The sequence below is a fragment of the Stegastes partitus genome, unplaced genomic scaffold (genome assembly GCF_000690725.1).
Source record: "Stegastes partitus isolate 25-593 unplaced genomic scaffold, Stegastes_partitus-1.0.2 Scaffold2057, whole genome shotgun sequence".
Lineage (NCBI taxonomy): Eukaryota > Metazoa > Chordata > Actinopteri > Pomacentridae > Stegastes > Stegastes partitus.
The window spans coordinates 54,963-76,634 of NW_007579788.1; the positions used below are offsets into that span (position 1 = coordinate 54,963).

General features: G+C 40.6%; 1 protein-coding gene across 2 annotated transcripts; it reads right to left on the reverse strand.

The window, feature by feature from the left end:
• Positions 1-1,057: 1,057 nt before the first annotated feature.
• LOC103373756 (solute carrier family 12 member 5-like) lies at positions 1,058-21,023 on the reverse strand. Of its 2 annotated transcripts, none has more exons than XM_008303728.1 (25): positions 21,009-21,023; positions 20,760-20,900; positions 16,883-17,029; positions 16,274-16,328; positions 16,033-16,163; positions 13,864-14,111; positions 13,561-13,772; positions 13,280-13,447; positions 11,595-11,693; positions 11,403-11,460; positions 10,460-10,634; positions 10,237-10,355; positions 10,013-10,111; positions 8,570-8,689; positions 8,355-8,459; positions 8,007-8,175; positions 7,694-7,889; positions 6,409-6,578; positions 6,192-6,323; positions 5,888-5,995; positions 5,669-5,785; positions 5,189-5,364; positions 4,007-4,021; positions 3,773-3,906; positions 1,058-1,149 (listed from the first exon to the last, which is right to left on the reverse strand). In XM_008303728.1, exons 1-25 carry the CDS (start codon positions 21,021-21,023, stop codon positions 1,058-1,060), a joined length of 3,201 nt encoding a protein of 1,066 aa, XP_008301950.1. The 2 variants fall into 2 exon arrangements, with proteins under 2 accessions (XP_008301950.1, XP_008301949.1); XM_008303727.1 differs by having other exon boundaries at positions 5,189-5,391.
• Between the last annotated feature and the right edge of the window lie 649 nt (positions 21,024-21,672).

The window sequence follows — 21,672 nt, forward strand, 5'->3', positions numbered from 1 at the left end:
AGCACCCATGATGTATACAACATCTGTATAGAGATAAAAAGCAAATCTCATGTGCTATTTGAAACTATGCACCAAATCGGCTTTATCTTTTTCAGTTTTCCAATTTACTTTTGAATGTTTTATTATGAGAGTTGCTCAAGACCCCAGTGATCAACCAGCACCACAGCTCTCTGGGACACACAGCTGCCAAAGGATTTATAACAAGTAATAATGAGTGAATGTGGAGTATTTAAAGTGATCCCTGTCCAACAGCAGGTTATAAAGTCAAACAATCAGGTTTAAGATCATAATAATCTGTTAAATCATTTCCTTTACATTTTAATTTCTGTCTTCACTGATGAATAAATAACAGATAAATCCTCGTCATAACAAGAACGAGCCACTGTTCTCATTATCACACCTTCACGGCACTCAAATGATTACAGATATCTGTCTACGTTTTTGTACATATTAACCAACAGCTCCCACTTTGGCTTTTTAATTACTCAAATGAATGAATATAAGTGTATCACATTGACGTAGGAAGGTCCTCATCCAAGATTTTCCCAACATAAATCATTATTTTCTGACAATACTCTAGTATTGTGTGTTACCAGCCGTACTATGAAAGACGAGAACAGACAAAAACAACCATGTTAGATGAATAAATACATAAATAACAACTACACTCAGTGATGGAAAATAAATGACAAAGAACATTCCTCTTTCACAGATGACCAGGAGCTAAAACAGGAGAAATAAAAGCTAACAGCAGAAAGTGGATTTCACAAATCAGAAAAAGAAAATAAATATTTAAAAACCTTCTGTTTACTGAGAACAAGTTTTTTTTTTTTTTTTGAGGTCTTTTGTTTTGTAGTTAAACCGTCAACCGACAGGCCAAAAGCAGGGAGGTGACTGTGTGGATGTTGTATTCTAGTGGTTAAAAGGTAACAGACACAGCTGGTTCTACGTGTCACCTGAAAACCCTGCAGTCAGGACGGGTGTGGCAGGATTTTCCTGGAATAACAGAGAGGGAGGAGAGTTCGTGTAGGTGCTGCTAAAAGACCACAGAAGCCCTTCAGGAGTAGATGGTGATGACCTCACGTCCACCTCCACGCACCAGGAGGACCCGATTGAGTCCCTCAGTGAGCACCTCGAGGAACTCCATGTCTGAGAGACAATCATAGTAAAGGAGTGTAGCTTCTTTTTTGTAAAAAAAAAAAGTTTGCATACAATTGAAAACAAAATTAGGAAACGGCAAGCAACATTTTTTTGGACACATCATAAGGAAAGAGACCCTGGAATATATTATCGCAAGTGTAAAAATTAATGGGAAGCGAGGACGAGGCAGACAGGGAATGAAAATAATAAACGGACTAACATCATGGCTACACATGGAACAGTCACAACTCAGAAAGCAAAAGATCGGACTGGATGGAGAGAAATGATCACCTACACCAGGGGTGTCCAATCCTGGTCCTGGAGGGCCACAATCCTGCATGTGTTAGATGTTTCCCTCTTCCAACACACCTGATTCAAATGATCAGCTCATCATCAAGCTCTGCAGAAGCCTGATAACGATCCTGATCATTTGAATCAGGTGTGTTGGAAGAAGGAAACATCTAAAACATGCAGGACTGTGGCCCTCGAGGACCGGGATTGGACACCCCTGACCTACACTGAATGGCACGGCACTTGATTGATTGATACAACTGAAAACCCAAGAAATATGTTTCCATTGTGTAGAGTAGTGATTTTAGGTGTTGAACAGGTTGCAGCGCTGTTACTTTTTGTTAAAAGTTTTTAGAAATTTTACACACCACATTAAAAGTTGATTTCCACGTATCGCTGTCCTGACCGCCCAGCCTTGGCCCCAGCCCTCGCCTCTCTTGCTCTCTCCCTATTCTCCTTCTCTCTCCCCGTCAGTACTCATCAGCTCCATCAGTGACAGCTGCTGGAATTGTCTCACCTGGATCTAATCACCACTGCTCCATAAAACCCAGCTCATCCCTCTAATCTTTGCCAGATCATTGACTCAGTTACTTGTTTCCCAGCCACTGCTTCTCAGCTGCCATGCCATGAAAAATCTCCACACTGCCTTGGATTCTCCAGCTGCTTCTCGGTTTTCTGTCCACCATCCAGTCCTGCCTACAGCCTATGATTGCCAAGGCCCTGTCGCCCTGACCTGTCCTGCCTGATCATGACCCTCTCCCCACAGCCGGTCTGCCCTTCCCCTTGTAGTTTTTTGTGGGTACCCCTGTTTTGTTAGCTAACATCAGCCTTCTGTATTTCTTATTTCATTATTTGTCCCACTGTTAGTTTAGTTAGTGATTTATTTTTTTTTTTAGTGATGTTCTAGTTTTGCCCCTTTTTGCTTTATGTTTGGTTGCTTACTATTTAGTTCCACCCCCTACAGCGTAGGTTCCTTGATTTAAGTTTTGTTAATTTTTTAAAATAAACTGTTAAATCTTGATTTGACTCTGCCTGTACTTGTGTCTGCACTTGGGTCCAAACCTGTTTGGTGACAATTGCTACTTTTCTTTGGTCTCGTTCTGTCATTTTCGGCTGCTGCTGCTGCCATTATTCAGTTGTATTTGACTGCCAAAACACACAACTGTTGACATTTCCAAGGAAACCGCAACAAATTCCAACAATGTCGTGACTCCAGAAACCATTTTTCACTGCTGATGCTGCAGCAGAGGACGCATTCAAGTCGCAAGGCCTTTGTCACACTGTGCAAAATGTACTGCATTTCATAAATACGCAACTCTGTCAAAAGAAAAATACTCATCATGATGCTCCAAATGTGCTCATTTCAACTGACAAGAAGCTGGATATTATCAAACACTACTATATTTTAGTGAATATTGTTAGAAATACTTTTGTTCAGTCAACTGAAGTGTCACCATTTAGTAAGTTCAACCATTTACACATTTCTCTCAGCTATACATGGATTTTTACTTTTTCTACTTCTTCAGCCACTACATTTATTTTACACTTGTGGGTTTTTTACTTTTTGCATTTCAGATTTTACACAAAAACAACATAAAATAAGTGTATGGAGTTATTTTTAAGCTCCCAACTTGGTTTGTGGTTTGGTTTGTGAGGCCTTTCACAAAAAGCTGTGTTAAGTGACAGCATCTTGTCACATGTTGCAGATGAGAGAGGAGTTTTGTTTCATTTAAAAAACTAATTAGGGTTAAAGAAATACAGTTGTCTATTATTTATCAATATCATCCAGCATTTATCACTGGGATTAAATACATGTTTAATCCTTTGGAGTGGCTTCGGCTGTAAACCACTGACCTAAACTGTACACATAGTAGAGAACTGAAGTGCTGGTGGTCGAGTTGCATCGTTCTTAATGAACGTGCAGTTTTGACCACAAAGATATTTTTGGTTCTGCTGCATTAAATTCAATTCAAGCAGTCAAATCAGGAACAAGGCATTTAAGTGTTCGTGTATCACTCGTACTATAACTGGTTTCAATTCTAATATATAACAAATAGCTTAATCCCTGTTCTTATGTTGCAGTTTTTCTTCATCTTTATCACCTGAATCTTTCATATCATACTGATATCTTACTGCTTTTCAGCTAAGCAATGCATTTGTCATGTTATGGAATTTTGTTTTTTGTGGAAATTTCCTTCAGATTGAACATAGTTTTATCTCCTCTTACCTTAACATATTTATGTGTTTATGCTGCCTTGTTGAATATCCTCTTGTAGGACCACAATGATCCAAACTACCACACAAAGACAAATCAGGAGGAGTATGAACAGATGAAGGATACAGTTTTCGTTGCCCACACGGTTCTTTGGTGGTCCAGGCATGTTGAGCAGGACAAGTTTGGCCTCCTTGGACTTCTTTATGATGACCTCGTTGAGCCGCATCGCTGTGTGCATGCGCCTGACATCAGTCTGGTTCCTGGTGTGAGAAACATCAGGTCACACGAGGTGAATTTGATTCACCAATCAGCCCTTTAGCTGCTCAACTCACTCAACATGTAGAAAATGCTGATACTTACAAGTTCTCCCATTCCCTGCAGCATGTTTGGAAGAAAGCAGTAATGTGTAAGAGTTACATAGAGGATGCGCTCACACAGTGGGCTGCATTTACTGGTGAATTATTGGTTTCTTTATCGTTAGTAATGAAGCAGAATATTTGGTTAAGGTTTAGTTTTTTTGAACCCCCAAACCAACCAGTGGGTTTGATAGGTACGCTATCTTCTAAAAGAAATAACGTATAAGAAATAAATATTTAAATTGTTTATCATAGCCAAAAAAATGCCAAATTCCAAACTTCCAAACAGCAAACAAACAAAAAATGAATCATGTATAGCTTTGTTGGTAAAATGAACCAAATCTGAGAATAAAATTGAAATATATCCTTTGTTCTACTTTTCATGATTCAACCTATTATATCTGCGTCATGACACACCAAACACATTTCTGCAGTCTCAACATGTTCGTGCTGTTTCCATAGAGGTGCAAGACTTTATATTGCAGTAAGAAATAAGCCAGTAATGAGTAAAAATGAGACAGGAGCAGTAAAACGCCCAGAAACTACTTGGACTTTAGAGGGTTAAATCAAAGTCTATGCATGTGACTCAATGACCCAAAATCGACCACGGTTTAGAATCTATGGTGACTCGAGATGGAGCTGCAGAGGACAGCAGTAAAGTCTTGGTCACATTATATTTCCTGCGTATAAGTTTAGTTTTGGTGTGATCTTCATTCACTTTTGTTCGAAACTCAGCAAATGTGCTTGTTCGGCCACTGCATTGATGCACTGACTTTATTATTCCAGCATGTTTTGTTGTTATGCTCAGTTCACTATCATGTTATCATTATCTGGATACAAATTATAATGCTGCTCTCAAAACACTGTTTACAATCTGTGGTTGCTTGCACAGGTCAATTTTTTTGGGCCGAGTATGTTAAACAAAAAAAATGTACCCAGCCCAAATGAAATAGAAATATAATGCTACCATGTCTTTATCTTCTACACACAAAGAACAAGAGCTTAGAAATTATTCTTTTTTCATTCTACTGCCTTTTAGTTCAAAGTTTGTCACACAGAACAACGCATCTCCGTTTACAGCCCCAGAACATGGGTCGATATTCACACATATTGTGACCCACGTCCTCATGTGTATGTTGTGTGTGATGTCTGCTTTCCGTGCGGCGTGCTGAGCCGGGTCACTCACGGCTTCATGTTGAAGAGGTCTTTGCCCTGCTGTGGGGTCGCTGCCGAAAGGGTCTTCCCCTTATCTGGGCCCTTGCTGTCGGTCCAGGTGGCAGCTCCCCCCGCGGGTGCAGCAGGGGACGTGGGGCTTGTGGGGCTGGTCGGTGTGGAGGCATTCTTGCTCTGGATCAGCTGCACCTGTTTTGGGTTGGAGACAGCCACAGACTAAGAGAGGGACACCGCGACATGACAGTGCGACAGGGTGAAGGAGAGAAAAGAGACACCTGTCAGTAAAGGTGAACCTCTGGGAGGCAGCGGCCAGGGGGAAAAATCACTGAGCTCCCACTGGAAAGAGTGAAACACTGCTGTGATAGCTGCTGAAGGAGCAGGCCTGTCACGTAATAGTATAAACAGAAGCCGGAGAAAAGATGCGTGGAAGAAGCGAGGACATAAATATTGTAAGTGTCACGTTTTGCTCCTACAGGGGCCTTTGCAGCTTTACCTCCTCCTCTGGTTTTTCTGCCACGCTTGCTCCCTCCTCAATGCTATGCTGGGGCCGCAAGGCAGATGGGTTTTTACGGCGGATGGACCCACGGGATGAATCTGTAATGCTCTGAATCTGTAGTGATAGAGAGGAAACACATGAATCCACTCTGCAAATATTTGAAGTGCACAGAGTGATAATAAAAACATCAGCATGATATAGACTTTGCTGGTTTACCTCTCTCTCCATCTCATTCTTGGTCAGATGCATCTGTTTGAGGATCTGTGAACGTTGTTCCATTATCAGAGTCTTCTCGTAGGTATAGGCTGAGATATCACCGTCATGCTTTGAAGGAAGAAAAAAGTCCAGTGTATCATGTGGATGTCTAGTACAAACACAGCATCATATAGTAATAATGAATATGTTTTGGTCTTTGGACAAAAGACTGGCTTGCTCAGAACAGAACACTATTTCTTCTAACACCTTCTCTTTGCAGGATGTTTGTGACCTGTCATGATTATCTGCCACACAAATCTCTCACCATTTCCACCACTTCCACCTCAGCGTCGATGCGCAGGTGATAGAGGAAGATGAGGAGGTCTTTCTTCATCTGGATGCTGTTGTCATCCATCTGAGCTACAGTGAAAATGCGCATCTTGCACTTTCTCCACACCTGCGGCACAAAACATGAAGTCCTGCAAGAGTTTCTCTGAACAAAGTGAGACTGAACTTTGTAAATACAGTGTCTCGTTTCCTACCTTGTGCTGTCGCAGCAGGAAGGGCAGCAGCATCAGCATGCCTCCATCGTGGACGATCCACCACACATCTATGTGGCCTTCGGTGAAGCGCTCTCCATTGGATGGATAGCTGGAGATGTTCTTAGGAACCAACAAGGCCAGACTGGCTATAGTTGTCTCTCTAACTACCTCTGCAAAGGGACAGAAGAAATATGAGATAACAAACGGCCTGAAAAAGGGTTACCTGACTTCTTAAAAATCAGTTTCATTATACAGTATTAAGGAAACGTTTAGTGAAATAATCACTTTTCTCCCAAATCTATTTTGGATTATTGAGGCTGACACTGATATTGATATCAGGGTGAAAAATATGATGACTGCTTATCAACTAATACAAACTAATATTCTGTTTTAACCGGAATACTTTAAAGTTTAGTGTAGAGAATCATGGTCAAGATGTGCAGAATGCATCTACAGCTAAAAATGAAAAAATCCACTCTCTATGTAATGATAGCATTGTTCCTGAATGAGCTAAAACATGGCTTCTGCAAATTTGTATTCTTTATACAACATATGGTAAGACAATATTGGTTAGGCTTCAAATAAGTGAATTTATGTCATTGACTGTAGGACACCATTAGACTTTGTGCAAATATGTACCTTGAGTGTATTTCTTGAGGCAAGCATGACACAGTGTTCTGTGAAAACAAATTTCTCTGGGAGATAGTAAAGATATCTATCCGTCTATAGCTGTACGCCACACTGTGCAAAATCTTATAAAATCTTGTCCCACTGGTCAGTGTATTTGCATTTTGTGTTGTATTATGATTGACTGGCTTGTAAATGTGGATCACAGCAGTTGCCAAAGCACCCAGCTGGCTATTGGTGGACACCACTGACTGAAAACCACAGATGTTGCAACGTTTATCTCAAACAGTCTAAAATCTTATAGTTAAAAGGCCCCTTTATTTAATGCTACTCTCCTGAGGGCCTGTAGGCATCAAAAACTACCTAAAACTACCTCGTAAAAGATTCATATAAAAGTTACTGCCAAAAACTTTGAAGATTTGACTGAGATATTAACCTCAGGGTTACGCTTAAAAGACAATTATTTGCTAAGCTGTTCTGCAAATGCAAACTTAACATTTATTGCCACAAAAGCTCAACATCTTCTAATTACTGATTTGTGTTATTGATTAACTATTCTATAAAGAAATCGAAAGCCATCAGAGATCAAATAAAGGGTGACAGCATACAGGCACAAACACCTAAGATATCTTTTCCTGTATTTCACCAGGAGACGTACCAATGAAGTTTCTAAATTGCTGGTGGCACTCGGGCTGTTTCCAGTTACGGGGCCAGCTGACCATCACAGTGTTGTGCTTCAGACCTCCGAGTCCTCCAACCTGGATCAGATGGGACGTCCCATCTCTCAGGTTGGAGGAGATGACCACCTGAGAGAAGCCCTTCACCTTTTCTGCCTCCATCAGCTTGCGTAAAGACTGCAAAGACGCAGAGAGAGAAGGGCAGTCATTTAAAATGTCTGTTGGACGTGCAGTAAAGTTGGGTGACATAAATCCACTGTGTATGCGCCACAAGTTCAGATGTGTTTTACAGACCTGATCTGCCCTCTGGGCTTCAGTATAATTGTCAAGGAAGGTTCCTTGAACCGATGTGCCGACGATGGTCAGGCCTTTCCCTGCTTTTAGCTGATTGGTCAGAGAGAGCAGACGAGGCTGCTCCACATTCTGCTCAGCATCCACACTGACCAGAACCAGGATTTGAGGCCTGACAACAGACAAAGCAGCCAAACAAGTTAGTGACAAATCCGCAAGCAAAAACCAACTTTTCAGCATTAAAAAAAAGAAAAAGAAGAAATATATATATCAAATATTATAATAAATATTATAATAAAATATAATAACTCAAAACGAGCGCTTTAAAGCATTTAGTTGGACTAAACTGACCTCCAGTTCTTGGTGTGTGGCGGGCCTTCCTCCAGCCTCATCAGAGCAAAGCGAGCAGCGCTGAGCGAGATCCCACGAATCCCATCACCCCACTCCTTCTCAGCCCTGTCTCACAGCAGATTAATGGGTTAGTTTACAGAGTATCACGACCCATGACTGTATGGCTTTTCACAAAGACAACTCTAGTAAAAGTCCTGTCTGCCATAATTACTCACCCACAGAACTCAATGTATTTGTAGATGCAGGTGGCAATGCCCATGGCCACTATGGCGTAATACCAGGAGCAGATGAACATGAGCGACAGGCACAGACTCATACCCAGGAAAGACAGAGCCCTGTGGGGGGACAGGACGGCCACATGTTTGGTCTAATTCCTGCCAGTTTCACACGAATGGTTGAAACACAACAATGACGACACTTTGTAAAGAGGAAGTTTAGTATTTAGACTGATGCCACTAAACTCATCCTGGAAGACAGACAAAGAAGTTTCAGCTTCTCATAGTGATTCAGGTGAACACAGCATCTTATAGCTGCCTGCTGTTTGTGTCAATGCAGGCAAGGCAGTACGTCTGTAAGCAAAGAGTTCAAATCCTTCTTCAAATCTTAAGTACCATTAAATAATCATGACTCAAAAGCATGTTTGGTATTATTCATGTAATGTTTATATATATATATTTTTTATTACATGACTCTGCAGCAATGTGCCAGCAAAGGCAGTAAGGAAGAGAACTGTAAGCTGTTAGGTATCAATCGATGAATTTCAATCTCCAACCCAAGACTGACCTGAGCTTTTGTGCATGCGTCAGTGACTTTGGAAGGGTTTGTCATGGTACAAAAAGAAGGAATGGGACATATCTAAGTGAAATAAGACATTAAAAAGAAAGTGGATGTCAAGTTGTGTCACAGTTTGATCAGCTGCTACGTGACATTACAGCTCGTGCACATTTGAGTACCAAAACTTGAGAAAATCATAAACATCTGCAAATCTTGCTTTTGACTGACAAGAAATCTGTTCATGTAAGAATTCACTTATGGCCATGAAAAGAAAGCAAATGTTTACTACTAATCATAATGCAAACAGCAAGGAGTAAATAGTACGTTATTTCATTCACAGTGCTGAGACAAGCCTCCAAACCGTCATCACCCACCAAATAGGCCTTTACTAACAAAAATAGGAAAAGATATGCAAAAATGCCAGCGAGCATCTATTAAAGAATAAAGCATATGGTGTCTGTTAATTAGTGGCACCAGTGGTTTATCTGTGGACGTATGGTTGTAGTGAGAGGTGTTGTAAGGCATGGCAAACTGAACCAAATGGAGCCGCAGTGAGTTGGACCTTTAACAGCCCAGGAAGCCAAAACGCTCCAAATAGGCAGGGCCACCCACACACACTCCAGCACCTAATAAACTTCCCAGTAGATCAAGCGCAGGCAACACATTTATACGATGCATCATATGTTAGGATCGGTCCAGGATTGACAATGTCTTTGAAAAACCTGATTTGCAAATATGCTTTAGAGTGAAAGAAACACGTTTGTTAGGCCTTCAGAACAGACGCTGCATTCTGATGAGTAACACTTCATTTAAATGTAGTTTTTGCTCTTTCACACAGGACACCTTTAGTTTGGAAAGTTTTCACCTCTGACACACAAACTCACCAGTGGTAGAACTTGAAACGAGGCCTCCAGTTGGGCGTCCTCAGCAGAGTCTGCAAAGCGCAGGCAAGATTGACGAACATGTAGCACATCAAGAAGAACCTGAAGAAACAGGGACAGATGAGGCAAGACAGAAAAAAAGACAAAGTGAAGTCAGTAGAGAGTGAGAAAGATCTTTAATTACAGCGGTCCTGCTCAGCAATGAACATGACAGCTGTTGTCCTTACATGGAGAGGATGGGAGCGACTGCATCCAGGGAGGCGATAATGATTCCAATCTCACAGATGCTCGCTGTGAGAAGAAGCGCCCAGGTAGGCTCCCCGTTGTCTTTGCCATGACCAAACACCTGCAACCACACAAAAGGACTAAGTAAGTGCAATGGAAATAAAATTTAAATCACATTATCTGCTTTTAAGAAAGAAATGGATTTGGATGCTACTGAACACCCACTCTAAGAAAAGGGATGATGCCGTCCCTTGAGATGGCCTGCAGGAGACGTGGAGCTCCTGTCAGACTCTGAAGTCCAGCTCCGCAGGTGGAGAAAAAGGAGCCGAACACAATGACCCATGGAGAAGGCCACGCCAGCGTACCAATCACCAGGTTGCCGTTGACTCCTTCACCAAACCTGCAGAGCCAGGTGGTAACGTTAATGTTCTTGAGTGGTTCAGTGCATGTATGAAGGCATCTGAATCTTAGCACTGTAACTGTAACACTGTTCTCAGCTCTTCTGTGATTCACAGACCATCAACATCTCAGATAAGGAAGAACGTAAACACAAAACTGTCTTAATCCAACCTTGTAAACAAACCAGCAAGTAGTGTCTGTACTTACTGTTGCATACTGATATGGATTTGAATAGAGGTGCAATGACTTAATTTAAAGGTACAAACTGTGACGTAATGACTGTTTGCAGCATTTTCCTTTTACTCACCTGTTGAGCTTTCTGCTTTCACACAGTTACGCCAATATTAAGATTTAACACTTAAAATTCTTGGTTCCTTTCAGACAGAGGTAGAAAAAAAGCAGCTTTGTCATGTGTTGGATCATGAGACTGCCCATGATTTACCTTTTCTTTGCATATGGTTTAAGCTGCAGAGTTTTTTAGTAGGCATGTGATGGCTAAAAATGTGATCTCAAGCTCATAAACTAAACGGTTGCTTTTAGATCTAGACACGAAATCTGGAAGTCCACAACGTCCGTAAATTAAGAAATAGATATAGAAAGGAAGCTCCAGCTGTTCCTTGTTAACCTTAAGACAAGTGTTCATGCAACATTTGAAAGGGAAAGATTTTAGGGTTGGTTAATAGAAAATGATATGAGTTGATAAATAGCAAAATAGACAAAATGTTTCTAGATACTTGAGAGCAACACAAATGTGCATAATTTGACTTACTTATCTCGTAGGACCACTCCTTCTATACAAGCACCAAACAGCACCACACATGAGATATCTGGGAAAAGAGTGTTAAGAATCTGGCAATACTTGACACGGTTTCAATGATAACAGGGAAAAGGTGTAAAGCCACATTCGTCTGTCTGCACTTCTGGATTCATTTTTTATCAGCTTTGGCTCAGTGAAGGATACACACAGTCGATGTGGTGGTGATGGCTGCAATGGTGCCGATGGGGATTGACTTCTGAGCATCACGCAGGTCTCCGGAGCGGTTGGAGCCGGCCATGATGCCTGTGAGAGGAACGAGGTGAAATATTGAGAAGCTTTGTGCTTTCAGATTATTTCTCCCTCATCGTTTGTTCTCTGTAAACCGGTAACCAGTATCACCATGATCACCGTTTTCAGTGCAAACATGCTGAATCTGCTGAGGTGAGTGTTACACAACGGAGGAATTTAAAGTTACATAATATTAAATGAATACCGCTTGATGCAAACTGGAACTACATTTACTTTATCAGGGATAAAGACTGACGTTTATATTAAGTCTATGGAGATGCGGTATTAGTCGACATACCATGAATCTGATTGGAAACCCATGTGATATAGATTATTATGTGAATAAAGTGAATACTCTCTAAAGGAACCTACAGCAGGGAGCGGGGAACATTCATCTTATAAGCTCCCATCTAGTGGAACATAAAGACAGGATATGCAGGTGGATGCTGAGGAGAAGTTGAATGTTATATGAAAAGCAGAAAGGGAAAGTGAGAGCACAGCTTTTAGGTGAGATGTGTGGCGACAGACATGACGGCAAAGGAGTGAGACGAGTACTTAGTCACTGTCACATCAAGTCGGCATTATTTAAATAGATAATTTTAGACACCAGCTGTTGTGACAACGTGATTTCCAATTGAAAAAACAAAAACAAAGCAAAAAAAAGTTAATGTTAGTTAATGATGTACCTATGGCAACTATGGGAACTTTTATCTCTTGTTAAAAAAAATTGAAATACATGTGATAAAAACTTTTTTTTTTTAAACTACATATGTGTCACATTCCTGTTAAAATACTGAGCTAAAATGAGAGGGATTTTTAAAAAACCTCTAAGCATACAAACAAATCCACTTGTGAATCATCTACAATTTTCTGTTAATAGTCATACAACTGTTAATATCCAGCATTTCTTAGAGTGCAGAGAAAAGAGCATGCAAAGTGAGTGTAGTGGTGAGCCTGAGTGAATCAGTCAGCAGGTTTCACAAAATTACACCAAGAACTTGCTCAGCTTAATTTACATTAAAGTGGAAATGACAGTTTTTTGTCCACATGGGGGCAGTAAAAACAAGCTGTAAATGCAAACTTGCTTAAAAAAAAACCCAAAACAAAAACTTGTTAGCAAACATGTTTACACATCCAGCAAGCACAAAATTATCATTAACCTTCATTTGAAGTTGTTTTTACCACCAGAATGTAAGTCCAATGGTCTCTACAAACCCCTAAAAATATATGAGGCTCTACAGAGGCTAAATGCTCCAACATGTTTGTCAGTTCTCTTCATCCACCTGGTGTTTGGCACAGCCCCAGTACGTTACAGTCAGTTTTTAAAGCTCTTTAACTGAAGAAAGCTGTTTGCTGTGCATGACAATGACATAGACTGAAGTGATGAGATTGAACCAAAGCAACACTAAAAGTTGAAAGATGCAGAATTGATCAGTGGCCAGGACGTGAAGTGTACAGTCTGGTGATAAATCAGTATTTCTCTACCACGAACATATCAAATGGAATCCACACAGTAATATAGATAAAAGCAACTTTTAAGGACGGGCCTTCAACCAGATGAGGAGCCCTTTGTCTCTTCAGTGGACTGATCTGATGCTGACCTGTGACAGATGGGAAGTATATCCCCACCAGCAGGGTGAAGAAGCTGGTGATGTCAGCCAGGACGTAGCGGTTGGAGTTTGTTGGGGAACTGTCTGGATCTGAATCCGAAGCAAGTCCGCGCTTCTCCAGAATCATCCCTTTTTCCAGATAGTTACCAAACAGGTTTTCTGGGTAAGAGAGTGGGAAAGACCATCACAAACAAAACGAGACAAGTTCACTGACTTCTGTGCCCACCGTGGTTCTGATGGGTGACAGAAGGTGGTCTACGTTGAAAATGTACCTGCCAGGATGCCGCTGGTGACCCCCGGGATTCCCTGTATCTCTGTCACATTGTTGTTGGTGAAGTAGTCGTCACACGTGGCATTGAGGAACTCAGAATCACAGAAGGATCTCCACAGTTTGGTGGTGATGGTGTCGTTGTCTATTTCGATCACCTTTGCGCACACATCATATCCTTTAGAGACTAGAGTTCGATTTCCAAGGAGGCAGACGCTGCGGAGACAGTCGGCAAAAGGCATCACTGTCATGTAGTAAAATCTGACATCTGCCGATGTTTCTGACAGTGAATGAATGAGTCGCTTACGGGAAGACAGGGGGGTCGATGGCGGTCTTGATGACACCGGCGTAAACAGCCACAATAGAGAGGATGACACAGGCCAAGAAGACTAGAGCCAGCTTGTTGACATATTTGACCCCCACGAACACCACCAGCGCCATGAAGCTCAGAACGATGGTGCCGTAAACGCGCATGTTGTTGAGCAGAGCCGCCTCTGCCTCTGGCCCCTCCAGGCCCTCGATCTTAAAGATGGCTGCCTGAGGAACAATATAAATCTGAAGCAGTGGAGAGAAAAGAAGGAGGATGGAGAAGGAAGTAGAAGAAATATGTGGAAAATTAAACAATGTGCAAAATTGCATTGTATTCTAAAGCAAAAGGAAGAAAGACTTTTGTGTTACAGGTTCATTTAAATGCTGTATTTCTGAATTACAGCAGTGATAGCCCATTTTTACTTTATTGTCTCATTATAGCAACAATTTGTCATTGTAAAATTTACAAATATTATCTTGCAATGAGATAATTATTCAACATAATGAAACAATTTCTTGTACTTGTGTGTTGTGATCCTGACAAAAGTGGGATTTTTTGTCTTATGGTGCCGATGCTTCTTGACGTTGATTCTACTGTAGCGCCTACAAACACGGGCCTCTTCTGGATTACAATAATAAATATGTATTTGTGTTTTAAACTACAGGGCTGAATGTATTTGACTTTGTTTTTGAGAAATTTTGAGAAACATTTTTTGTCAGTTAAGTGATTTAATGACTTAAATAACTTATCAACACATTTCCATTTTTATTACGAGTGTTACATTTTTTCTATTTAGCATTTATTTAGAGATCTCCTTTACAAGGGAGACCTGGCCAAGAGGGCAGCAGCATAGCCACATTCAAAACAATAATAATATAATAATAATATAACGCTTGCAAGGTAGACCGTAATGATTTCACCCAAACTTTAAACTCATTCAGTGTAACAAGGGCTTGAAGCTGAGATGAAGATTGTAATTTATTCCAAGCATTAGGTGCAGAAAACCTAAATGCTTTCTTGCCCCGTTCAGATCGTAGTTTGGAGACAACAAATTGCAGAGTATCCACAGACCGGAGATTGTGACTTCCATGTTTTCTTGTTAGAACAAGACAAATAGGAAGAAATAATACCCAGAATGGTTCTGTAGATAAACACATACCAATGACTGAGACGTCAGGCAGTTAAAAACGTCCAGTTAACTTTGGTCCAATTACATAATGTGAATAAACAGATGAATGATGAAAATGACTGATTAGCAAGAAAACAAGTGAAACCAAATGATTTATAACCAAATGATTATAATATTTAATCATTCATACAGGCCAAATGAGAGTTTAAAAAAAAGTATGTAAAATAATGGCTAAAAAAGACACCTGTAATGTTTAAAGAAAAATTACATTTGTAAAAAATAATAAGATCATCACATTCACTATATATATGTGTGTGTGTGTGTGTGTGTGTGTATAAATTAATAAACATGTTTTAAGATATTTACTACTTATCTTCCACATATAGTCAGCAGCTCACAAAAATGTAATGTTTGACTGTTGGATGTTTCTTTCCAATAAAACTAACTAACTTCTCCATCAATGCATTCATGAACATAGGCTCACCTTTTTTTTCTTTTTTTTTTTTAAATCAAAGAAACAAACTTTTATAATGTTTTGTTAAATTCTTTTTTCGTCAGGGTTTAAATCAGAGAGTGTGCATCTCCGCTCCCCTCTGCTGTTATGTAGCTCACTGTACTAGCCACAGTAAAATTCTAAGAAACGGTAACAACCGTTTAACAAATCCTTAGTCCGGGTGGCGTAGCACAGCTGGTTCTAACAGTTTATTTCTTTGAAGTGCGACTTTAACGAGCAGGGTGACATTATTATGATCTGTCGGAGATGTGCACTGATGAGCTTTGTTTCACTGCGACATGTTCTGCAGGAAGGTCACAGGTGTAGGCACTTAAGTTAATAAAGTGTCTGTTCCATGCAAGGATCAGGAACAGACCTTGAAACTGACGCACCTAAATGGAATGCAGCCTTAAATATTTAGTTATGAGTTGCATCTGTGCTTTTTCTGTCATGGTGTTGCAAAACACATGAGGTGAAAAGGGCTGAGGGCTGCCAACATGCAGGGCAACGTAAGTGAACTACTTACTGATTAAAATCTACTCACCAGCAAAATTTCAATGCAGCCAAGAATGTACATGGCACCTGCAAACGTGGTGCCCAGGTAGAAGCAGATCCCAACAGCGCCGCCGAACTCAGGCCCCAGAGAGCGAGAGATCATGTAGTACGAACCTCCAGCTGTGAGTCGCAAACACACACACACACACACACACACACACACAGAAGAGTCAGGGCGCCGCTCTGTCGCACACAAACACACTAACACATAATGTCGGGTATCCGCTCACCTGGTACGACTCCATTTGTTGCAATGGCACTCATGGAGATTGCTGTGAGCATTGTCTGAAACGCAGTAGCAGACAACAGAGAAGGTTTACGGGGTTGTGAAAAAGCGGCAGGGGGGCCGACAGTGAGGCCTTGGGGAAGTGAAGGACACTGACTCATGTCTGTGAGTGGGTCACATGGCCCGAGATGAAAACGTACTACATTAACTGACAATGAGCACCATTCACCTGTTTGCTATTTTGTGGTAGTTTTATTCAGCCAGGACAAGAAAAGAACAGAGGCTGTGTTGTGGTGATTTTGAGGTGTTAGTGCCAGGATTTAATGTGTCACCTTCAACATCTGCATGATGGGAATCAAATGGATGCAGCCTGTTACGTATCATTACAGCTTGCAATCACACTTTCCCTAACCATTGGGCTGTTGCACTGATTCATGTTGTGCACAGATGTTTTATAGATCTACTGTTGTGTTTTTATCAGGCATGTTTTAATTAAGCATCTGTTTCTGAGCGGTGAACAGCCATTATGGTTAAAGCAAAAAAAACAAAAAAAAGAGTCCGTGTTGAAACCTCAAATACGCAAACAGCAAGAACATGTGCAGCTTTTACTCACCGTAGAACAACACATGAAGACGATTATGAATGAGCCGAAGACGCCTCCGATGCCGACCATCCACGTCATCCGCAGGAAGAGGATCACGCCGAAAATGTTCTGGATGCACGGCAAGTAAACTCCCATCAGAGTGCCCAACTGAGGCGCCTGGAAAACAGGAAACAAAAAGCCAAATGTGAGAAAGGATTATGTTCTTTTCACATGAACATTTTCAAAGGAAGGTTATGATCTGATTACCTTGAACCTTTTGACTCTGATCTTGAGGTAGTGCAGCAGAAAATCCAACCATATGTGACTGACCAGAGCAGCTCAAACTAAAACATATTGTTACATGTAACTACTGATTTTGGTTTGGTTTAATTCAATAATGTGGTTCTAACACTATTAAAAAAACACCAGAAAACAGAACAAGTGAAGCAAATAAGTTGTCCTTGTCCTCCTTCTGAAGTCTGAAGGGTTCATTTAAAGCCTGCAGAGCGCTAAATGAGGAGACGCGTGTGACGAAAAGGAACTGAAAGATGAACGGGCAGATGAAAGTCACTGCTCGTGTTTTGTCCACAGGGGGAAACACTGACTGCAAGAACTGCAGTTTCTTTGAGGTGACTCAGCTTAAATCCTAATGTTGCTCTGACTGTCTTTTGCAGGATTTATTTCACAAAAAAAGCACAAATGCGTGTGCAGATGTACAAAATGTGTCTGATTGTCTCTGCTTTAACGCCTTGCGTCCTCCAATAATGGTTGAGGTGTTACTCTCATCCTGTTTAGATGTAGGTTTTGCATAGCGGCGAATACGCTAACGAATAGCAGCGAAGACAACAGTAGTGAAACTCCATTGGTGCCTGTTGTTTAATATTTTCCAGTTATGCACTCTTGAAAACAACGTATCGGCCCAATTTGCAGCCTACTGTTTTCAGGCAGCAGCGTAACAGGCCGATACGCTGTCATGATGCTGGTGAGAACCCTGTATGCAGTCATTATTGTTGTTTGCATGATTTATTTCATGACTGAATCACTTGTTCACACATGGGGACTCCCACTGATAGACAATGAATGTAACAGAAAGTCGCCGTATACCAGGCTGCAAGGTAGACGGGGTGAAAGGTGCAGACCGGTATAGCGGGCTACAGTGTTCAAAGGGTTTAGAGAACATTAGGTGTTAACTCTTTTTTTTTTTACCCCTGGTCTTCCTTCCTTAAAAGCCTTAAAAACCTCTATCAACACATCACTTGAAAGGAATTTTTATGGTTGTCATGTTTCCTGCAATATGCTGGTGCTCTTAAGTAAGTTTGGTGGGAAAATGATTTAAAACTCCAAGTCAGTCACACTCTGAGGGCAGTCGTATGTCACGAAGCTTCAGCTAATGAGCACACTGGCTGCAGATGAATAACCTCAGGACCTTCCAGTGGGTTTTTTTTTTTTTCGCACAGTGCAGCTTGTACATGATGATTTTATAAGGGAAAACCATGAAACACATCATAAAACAATCTTTATTAGTCTTCTTTGCTTCGCAAATCTCCACGAACAGCTCGGCTACAGTATCGCCCTCGCTGTCTTCTATTGTACGCTTCAAGTCTGTTCACAATTAGAGCATGCCATGGTCTGACTTCTATTAGAGCGGTACATTCTGTACATACTGGAAATCATTATTTTTGCCCCAGTGTTGGTGAAGCTGGCCTTTCATGTCTTGCACTGACATAGGATTCCTTTTGTTAAGGATGATGCTTGCTTGTCATCAATTTTTTTTTTTATATTTGAATCCTTTGAAGTCAGCAATAAAACACAATTTCTATGCACTCTATTCTCATGACAAACAAAGGAATTTCTTCAGCCTAAAATCTACCCACAAACACCTGTCTTTAAGCAAGTTCATCACTATTATTGCTAAGTATATGCGTTACATTTGAATTCCTGCTATAGTCGGTTATTTTATGAGTTTCAGAGCACAGAGATGTTCTGCGTCCTTTGCTTTTGTTTGGGCTTGTGCTGTTCCGGTTCGGATCCTCTAATGGCCTCTGGTTACATGTTAAGGCTGAGCAGTGCTAGACAGCCAAAGTAAACCACTGCAGACAAACTAGAGTAAAGCCAAGATAGGATGCACGAAATGTGGTTAACCCTTTCATATGAAAAATTACCGGATTAAGCAGAGCAAATAAAATAAAATAAAACCACAGACATCTGTTAAAGCAGCAAAAAAAAAAAGTCTGAAACAACAACTCCATTACTATTCTCCCTGAAAATCAGAGAGATTCTGTGAAAATATTTATTACATGGGATTAACATTCAGAACAATAAAAACACAGAAACCTGGACTGTCATGTCGTGTTGGATTTACTTCAGGGTAGAACTTTTCACCTTTTATTGTCTTAAGGTTTCCTTTTATTCTTTCTTTTACAAGCTCCTATAAAATAGGCTAAAAGAGACAATAATTTCACACAATGCCACTGCTGTAGTGCAGTCTGGTTTTCATTTCATCTGCTGAAGTGTTTTTTTCCTCTCTCTTGTAAAATTTTGTTGTTTGGATTAAGTTGAAAGCTGCACAACCCACATCCATGCTGCAAGAACAGGGTTCTGTGTATGCCTGAAATACAAACTCCAAGATGCACACTAAAATGAATTTATTTTATAAATGTGGTGTTGATCGATAGATACAATGCTGACAAAGAAAAGAACATGTAAAACACAACCACCGACAGTTCAAATCAATAAATGATAATAGAAGTTGAAGGAAAATAGACTATTACAAGTTCTAATTTAAGTTATCAGGAGACCAAGTGTTGCAAAAATGCATGAAACTTTGCAAACTTTGTGTCATCACAAAATGCACACTAACATTTTACCTTGTAGTGGCTGTTTTATTTCTTTGTTTTACAAACTCCCTTTTAATGACAAAGCCTAATGGATTACATTTAAGAGGATGCCACCTGTTTTATGCCTTGAGAAACTGAATATCCATTATCTACACACCGCTTAATCCTCACTAGGGTCGCAGGGGGGCTGGAGTCTATCCCAGCTGACTCAGGGCGAAGGCAGGGGACACCCTGGACAGGTCACCAGTCTATCACAGGGCCACACTTAGAGACAGACAACCAAGCACACTCACATTGACACCTACGGACAATTTAGAATCACCAATTAACCTCAACATGTTTTGGACTGTGTGGGAGGAAGCTGGAGAACCTGGAAAGAACTCACGCTGCACGGGGAGAACATGGAGACTCCACACAGAAAGATCCCGGTGTCCTCACTGGGATGCGAACTGATGACCTTCTAGCTGCGAGGCGACGGTGCTAACCACTGAGCCACCTTGCAGCCTGAACCTGAATATATGAGCTAAAATGTTTTAATTTTTCTTTCCATTTCATAAAACTACATTTTAAAGGCAGTTAAATTAAATAAAACCATTTTATTGGCATATATTGGGATGGAAAAGGTATTTTGTTATTGTCTTGGCACGATCATAATCGTTTCTGGTTGGTTTAATATTCATGACAAACTTCAAATTTTACATATGTATAGCTTCTAAGTTCATAACATAAAATGTTGACCTGCATTTAAATGAATAGTCTTTAGTTTTGGTTAATAAGCAACTTGAAAACGATTTAAAGACACTCTCCACATAGGAGCAGGCACATGACAGCAGTAACATTTTATAATCTTGTACCATTATTTGATCATTTTTCCTTGACATATAGCGATTGATCTCAAACTTCTAATTAAGGCCAAACCTTGGAGACATGGCTATTTAAGAATAAATGTAACCTTTCCTCTCTGATGTGAATGTCAGGTTTTTTACTTCCTTCAATACACTGAATACTAAATGAAGTTGCTTGTTTATTTCTACAGGGTGGGGATGGATGGATCACACACAGGACTCTACCTTGACAGGTTTTTTAGATGGACGTGCTCCCTCCTCATTATTCTCGGCCTCTTCGTGCTCTTTGCTGCCAGTTGGCAAGTTGGAGTAGTTGGCCAGAGTACTGAGCAGAGAGGAGACCATTGGACTGGTGTCCATCTCCTCCTGCAGCATGAACACAGACACACATGGTTACATTAGACCTGCAGATCTCCTGCTCATATATAACTATCACAGCCACCACCATCACTGGCGACTGAGGACCATCCCCACCTCAAACAGAGCCATGTTCTTGCCATCGTACTGCTGGCTCTTTTCTGCATCGGTGGCTGCGCTGCTGTTGATGAAAGGACTGCTTTCTTTTGGGTTCCCATCGCCTGAAACACAGAAACGCCAGCATGAGAATTTGGAAGCACCAGTAGGGGAATTTGGTTTGGTTTTGTGTTGGACATATGTCCAATGAGAGAGACTTTGCTTTGTGCAGTAATATTCTCTGTTTCCATAAAAAAAAAATCTGTTTCTAATGAGATTTTACCATAAGTAAACAGGCAAAAATGCATTACATGGTGTCGCCAAACCTAATGAGGTTTGGGAGGACCGCTGAACGGTTGAATTAAAATAATGGATAAGCAGTTGAACTAGTCATCAACAAGGAGTCCATGAACAAATAAAATAAATGAGTAATGGTGAAAAGTTAATAAAGTGTTGAAATGGTTGCCTAAGAGTATGGCTAACAGTTGAAATTATTATCTAACAGCATGAATAAACATTGTTCAAAGCATGGATAAACAGCAGGGAATTGGCAGATACAAATATAACAATTTAAAGAGTTGGAAATATTGTATTATTTTTATATAGAGCTTAAACTAGCAAGTAAATAACTTTGATCAAACTGAGTGTAGCAGTGATTGTCTAACTTGATCAAAACAAAACAAAA